We start from the raw sequence: 7,327 nt of genomic DNA, 5'->3' as shown, positions 1-7,327 counted from the left end.
TTTTTTAAATAACATGATGTCAGAAAATCAGCCCAAAAGCTTATCTTATTTCTGTTGGTTACGCACCGCTGATTCGCAATGTTTGTCATCACTTCAAGATGTCTACCGATTCGTGAAAAAGGCGTATTTGATTAGATGTCCACAATACTGATCACAAAATCTACCAAGTGTTATAACATTAAAAACGTTTACAAAATTTAATTTGGTTGTATGGTTGATTTTTAATGATTTTTTAAAATATTTAATTATGGCGAAAATTTGGCTACAGGCATTATACAAAGTTTGTGACCTTTTTACTAATTTGTCAATTAATTCTCATTGTGCATACTTTGAAAAAAAAATTAAAAATTAATTAGGTACTGTTTATTGCTTTAATCTAATAATTTCTACTAAATTAATAAACTCTATACATGCATTATTTGACTAATTTATTATTACTACAGGGGTATTATTATTTTTAATAGTTTAAAAACTATTAATGTAGGCCTATGCAACACCAGGATGTTTGTGCTCTATATTCCTGTCAACACATATCATCCAATCAAATTTCAAATTCAATGTCACGTGATCTATACAGACCAATTACAGGCCAGAATTGCCTAATAAGATGCCATATGCAATTTCGTGACGGTAATTCACAATTATACGCGGGTAAATTAATCGCAAAACATCATTATAATAAATCGAAATCTTTAAAAATATTTTATTTATAATACAGCAATGATTATATTTTACATATTCATCAGTAATACAGATTTTATGTGTAAATTTAATAACAAATATGCCGTTTGAATCATCCTCCAATGTACACATCTTTCGATCAGCGAACATTTTTATGCATCGGACTCGAGAGTCGTAAGATTTGAGAATATCAAAAAAATTGTTGAGAAGCATCAGATCTAATTCATACTTGGCATAGATATTAAATATATAATTCTTAAAATTACAGGATGGTTTTTATAATTTACAGTGCTTACAAAATAGGTGTAAATGATGCTTTATTTCAAAGAAAAACTTCCGTATACTGTAACTTCGTGACCGATCAATGAAAAAAATATTTTTAAAAAGCGCAAGTAAACTTTGACCTGTTTACTTTGTAAATAAGTTCAAAGGTTAGCGAATGCAACCAATAAACGATTTAATACGATTTTATGGAGAACCAAAACAATCAGCATCGGTGTCGCGACAACGATAACAGTGCGTGACGTCACTCTTCTAACATACCTATGTTATAATTCGGGTTAGTTTTTACACTATGAAACATCCGACAACAAAATCATACATACAATCTTTTATTTTTCAGGAGCAATTGTTTAACATTCAGCTTTTCTAATTGATGTTCATCAAACTGCTTTTTCTAGTAGTTTTTTTGCTGCAATATGCCATTAAATATTTGTATCTGTATTTGGAGCATTACTGATTTATGTTTGTAATTGTAGGCCTGTAAATTTCACGAGAACCCACGTAATAATCAAACACTGCCACATAATACCTAATAACACAACTGCAATGACATACGAACACCAACAAGTAAGGTTCCATAACTTTTATTTGCATAAAATTGTGCATTTAAATAAACACTGGCGAAACGTCAGTATACAATCACAATTTAATCAAACTTATAGTTTAAAGGCAGTTTTTCATATGAGACTTGCGGGTTACATGCATTGTATCCTTAAATTATAAAAGTATCGAAAAAATGTAACATTTTATAAAATATATTATAGTAATTACAGTAAAGCAACAACAACAGCAACAATAGAATTATGATAAAAGATGAGTCTAAAATTTCAATGTTTGCGTAAAGATAAAGTTCTTACAATGGATAGAGGTCTGTGGAGATCTGGGTCCAAAAATTGAAAAACGGTGCGTCGTTGAAGCACTGATACCACATACATTCAGCGAGGTAATCTGCAATTATGTTCCTGTTTGTTGGGCCATGCATTGCTTTCGTTTTACTTTTTGCCCTCTTCCAGATGGATTCCACAAGATTGGTAGTAACTCCAGTCTGGGGATTCACAAAGTAGCTTGTATGGTTTACTGTCCCATGCACGTACCCATGGTTTTGTAGTTGCCCGTACGCTGCCCACATGTCCGACCAGATTATTGATCCGGGACGGACCTATTGTGTAATTATTGGTATCAATGTCGCCGCGTCTCTTTGTGGCACTAGCACCAACAGTCCACGTTTAGTATCGGGTTGATATGTGCCAAATATCCATAGTTTAGGAACTAAACGTCCAGCATGGTTTTTACTTTTGGGCAAATACCGATTCATCTCTCTCAACAAGAATTCCTGGGCCACCAAGGTGTTGTGGGTGGTTTATTAGATACATCACTGCAACGTCTCTGCAGAATTGCATCCAATCCACGACTATGATCAGATCCAATCTCAAGTAATACTTTTTAATGTTTTTTTGTGATGGTCCTGTTGTTCTTCCACAACTCGTCGACCACATGTATGTCAGCTCCAAAATCTGCCACAGTTCGAGGTGACTCTTGGCAAAAAAGCTTCCTTTTCAGATATTAATTGTTTTGTGTCATCCCTGGTTGGGGCACCTCCAGGTTGTCAGATCCACTGACCGGCCATATGCCTTTTCTTTACACTGAACATTGCATCTCAGGCAGTCCATATTTGTTGCCAACAAGCCATACCTTCGACACCAGTCTATCAAAGTATTTCTATCTTGCCTGAATCTCAGCCCAATTTGTATGAGGGTGATTGATTCAAACTTGTTTTGGTCTAAAAAATGTGTAGGTGCTGCTTGAGCCATGTTAATTTTAGGATATGAGCATATCTGTTGTGTGTTTTTCATTTACACTCAAGTTTATCACTGATGTATGATGTAGGTTTAATGAATAATTTGCTGTCATTGGTTCTTTTCTGAAAATATTTAAATTTCTCTTACTTAAAAAAACATACACGATGTCCAAGAGTTTACAAATTATTATCTATTTTTATGCCCTCCCGAAAAAAACAAAAAATACCGATTAAAGGCGCAAGACCGTTTATGCACTTGGGAAAATTAGGCAATCATAAATATTAGAGATAAAAAGAAGAGTGCATTTTCACATAGGATGTTATGGAGATAAAAAAGGAAGTGCACATTTTTCGCATGTCATTTTATCGAGATATAAAGGAGAGCGCACATTTTCACATCAGGATGTTAATTTAGATAAAAAAAGAAAGTGCTCATTATATTTTCACCTGGGATGTTATCGAGATAAAAAGGAAAGGGAACTTTTGCGTATGTCATGTTATATTTTCCAGCCAAAACAAATAGTTTCAAAATTACAAATGAAACACACTTTCTGGCAATTTTGCTGATCAAAATGGCAGTAGTTCGTCGTGCTATGGAAGCACAAAAAACTGTATTATAAAGGCAGTTTTGGTTGAAAAATGTACTTTGTGAGTTGTTGAATCATGTAATCATGAGATATAATTATATGTTGTGACTGTGGGAAGAACACTGAGGTAAAAAAATTGAGAATTAAAAGTTAGTGCGAAAGTGCATTAGCGCCGCCTAGAGGCCTAGTAGGACGTGATTAGAGAGGAGAGGGGAATGTTGTCCATGGTCTCCGTGCAAAACTTTGGCCTACTGTAGAATTGGAAGCATTTGAGAAAATAAGGACCAATTTTCATGCAGACTTAAGCCTTTGCTTTGCCGAAAATTAAGATTGGATCTAATATTAATATATAAAAAAAGTGAAGGTAAAGGTAAACTTTCCTCGCAAATTTTAGCTAGATTTGAATGTATCATCCACGCAATTAATATACTTAGGGCCTTGTAAAATAAAAAAAATTAGTTAGCATCCTTATGTTATCAATTTATATGTAGGAAGGGTTTTTTATTTTTTTCTCACGTTGTCGAACATGAAAAAAGAGTGTCGCAAGAAAAAACAGCAAAAAAAAAGTAGAAGAAGAAAGCAGCAACAGAGACCAAAATTGCATACAAAAAATTATATAATTCATCTATAGGAAGCAGAAACTTTATGTATGAATAACAAGGGAGATGTTTTTCTTTTACATTTCCCTAAAATAACAGTCATAATGCAATTATCTCATAGAACAACAGTAGAGCATAGAACTGCAAGTTATCTGGCTAGTGTGCGGACGGGTAGTAAACAAACCTCTATTAAATTGAGTTTGTGAGTGTTTTGTAAAAAAAAAAAAAAATTGAGTCGGTAACCTCTCTGACGGTAGGGAGAGAATGCTAAACCAATTATTTTATTTTACATGGCCTTACTTTAGTATTGCTCTCAGTGCCGTATCTAGGAGTCTTGAAAATTGGGAGTTGATGGAGGGGCACACTGATTGGGAGCACGAAGGTGAAGGGGTGTCTCGATGATTAAGTGAGGGGCGCAACTGTTTAGCTTGCAAAATAAGGAGATAGGTGATTTTAAACTACTGGAGCGTGATTTTTTTGGGCAGGCATAGGTGTTAATGAACCTAATGATATAGATTTGCTGGGTTTTTTTAGGTGGCAGAGTTCTTGCCAGATTCCTTTCCATCGCTAGAAGATGAACTGGACACCCGTAAGATGGTAAAAATTCAAAACAAAAAGAAGAAATCTGGAGGGTTTCAATCAATGGGTAAGTAGTACTTATTATCATCAACAACATTTTACCCCTTTTCAGATGGAACCTCTTTGGGTGATGCAACCTAGAAGTACTTACATAAACATTTAGCCACTCTTCCACTTCTCACTGATAAATCTTCTTTTATTCTTAGGTTTGAGTCATGCTGTCTTCAAGGGTATCATTCGTAAGGGATATAAGATCCCAACACCCATCCAACGCAAGGTAATGTACCAGTTGATTTTGATAATTATCATTTTAATCACAAAATTGTCTGTGTGGTGAAAATATCTTTCTGTTGTAGGTGGGCTTACAATATTCTGATTCTGAGGAACTTTGGTTATCTTTGAGTTTGAAGCAAAATCTCTACTTTTTATATTATTCAAAATTCTCCATAAAACCAGGTAGGGAATGACACACCTCGCATCATATAAATGATTAATTCAATAAAATCAGATAATATAAATTTAGGCTGGAATAAATAAGTAACACTGAACTGGCAAATTCTCTAATAATTGGTTAATGATCAGTCTCCTACTTGAAAACTTAAGATACTGTGACTAGCAATTATGTAGACTAGCCAATAAGAAAACAATGTAACTACTGATAATAACATGTAATTTATTTGGAGCTACACACGTAACAGAAAAAAATGTACAAGAATTAAACCAATGCTTCAATACATTTGAAATACATTGTATTTTATATTGTCATAAGAATACTCTACCGTAATTCAGCTTTTAGCTGCAATTGTATCTTTAATTGATGGCAATAGAAGATCCCAAGAATATAGACGTGTGATTATATTGAATCATGGCCGTCGCTTGGTGGTGTAAAGCTCACCTTCCAATTCCATGCATTTTGGGGTAACTAATCATGCAAATTCTATCTCCGTTGATGATTATAGTATATATATTAATTTTGTTTGATTTTTGAATTTGTCTAGTTTTATTTTACCAAATGTCCACCATTATTTTTTGCACTTAACCCAAAAAGAATATTTTATCTTTTACACTCCCTATTCAGAGTATCCCAGAAATTATGGAAGGCAAGGATGTCGTTGCCATGGCAAGGACAGGAAGTGGCAAGACAGCTGCTTTCCTCATCCCGATGTTCGAAAAGCTGCAACAACGGTCAGCGCAATCCGGTGCAAGAACCTTGATTTTATCACCCACACGAGAGTTGGCACTCCAGACCCTTAAGTTTACCAAAGAGGTATAGTGACATGGGTACAGATGGCTGACCTTTGATCAACAAAAACAACACTTGACAACAACACATTTTTTAATATGATCCATCAGGCCTGTTGCTTTGTGGTCTCCGACGCATTGAGTTCCCTGCTTAAGAATGATACATATTACAATGATCATGAGATTTGAATTATTCTTTGGATGATAAAATTAGACCTAAGTAGTGCTAATTATTATAATACATGTAATTTACATGTTATTTGCATCAGGAAATTCCATAGATGTAACATTTTGACCTACCTAACATGTTATTATACTGAATACTCAGTACATTCTCAAGTACTTGCGAAAAAAGCCTCGCAAATGATTTGTGTGGGAATCGAACCCACAACCTTCAGGTAAGTAGCCTGCTGTCACAACCACTAAACCACCGAGCTTACACTTAGTGTCTAGAAATGGCATTGCAGTACCCACTGCTACTTGGGGTTTGGATTCAACACTAGATGTAGACCTTATGGTCTAATAGTTAATACATAATATTTGGCAAATTATACAACACTTCATACATAATATAAAGCACATCCTGTTATAACTTGGTCACACATTATTTCTTTACACACCCCTTCAGTACTTTAGAATAGTTATTTTTGCCTCTATCAAAAATTGTTTTCTTCGTAGTCTGACTTTTAGACATTCTTTATAAAGCTGTAATATCTGTCAAAAATTACCTCAAATATTATTTGGCTTTTCAGTTAGGGCGTTTTACAGATCTGCGTGCTGAAGTTATTCTAGGTGGCGACAGCATGGAGGAACAATTTGCTGCTCTACACGAGAATCCCGACATCATCATCGCAACACCTGGCCGACTGCTGCATATTGTCATGGAAATGGATCTGAAGTTAAAGTCAGTGCAGTATGTCGTGTTTGATGAGGCTGATAGGTAAGCTTGTTTTTTTTACTACTTATACTAAGTTTTTAAATATGATGGAATGTATGTGAAGAAGGGTTGACTTCAGTTGTCTTGGAACAGGTATTTGAAGAAGTTGTGATATCATTTGTCGGCTATGTGATGAAGCTGTGACATGTCAGTAACAAGGTATGATGTTCTTGAAAAAGTATTAGTTACACATCTCATAGAGTAGGTAGTTTAATTAGCTGTAAAATAATGGAGATTACCCAAATACAGTATTTGTATCCATATACTCAATGTTTTATTCAATATGATTTTTTTTCTTATATCTAATCTTAAAAGATATTTAACAATGTGTAATAAAATTATTTAATATATAATATTTAAGTACCAACCAATTGTTGATTTTTGATACATGTACAGTGTGTATGAAATTCTTTGTATTCTTCAATGGCGTCAATTATTTCTTTTTACATTGTATGTATTCTCGCAGAAGATCTGATTCACACACTCCCTACCTATTTACACTATACTATATTAACAAAATTCATATAATGATCCTATTTCCTGTAGTGTACTCAAAACCTGATTGCTTATTGTTAAATTCTGTTAAAAATTTCTGTCAATTTTGCAATTGAAGCCTAGTTGC

The 7,327-nt window shown here is 34.1% G+C and overlaps 1 protein-coding gene across 1 annotated transcript in view; it reads left to right on the top strand.

The window, feature by feature from the left end:
* The window catches only part of LOC117125312 (ATP-dependent RNA helicase DDX54-like), a 26,619-nt gene that overhangs the window by 1,079 nt on the left and 18,213 nt on the right, over positions 1-7,327 (top strand). Inside the window, exons 2-5 of the mRNA XM_033271779.1 lie at positions 4,482-4,593; positions 4,733-4,803; positions 5,605-5,793; positions 6,521-6,708. Coding sequence (XP_033127670.1) covers positions 4,482-4,593; positions 4,733-4,803; positions 5,605-5,793; positions 6,521-6,708 — 560 coding nt within the window. The remainder of the gene's footprint in view (positions 1-4,481; positions 4,594-4,732; positions 4,804-5,604; positions 5,794-6,520; positions 6,709-7,327) is intronic.

The sequence above is a fragment of the Anneissia japonica genome, unplaced genomic scaffold (genome assembly GCF_011630105.1).
Source record: "Anneissia japonica isolate Jap-2015-1 unplaced genomic scaffold, ASM1163010v1 scaffold284991_len216595_cov187, whole genome shotgun sequence".
In the NCBI taxonomy this organism is placed as follows: domain Eukaryota; kingdom Metazoa; phylum Echinodermata; class Crinoidea; order Comatulida; family Comatulidae; genus Anneissia; species Anneissia japonica.
The sequence above is the reverse complement of the archived record's forward strand: the minus strand, read 5'-3'. Positions and strand labels throughout refer to the sequence as shown.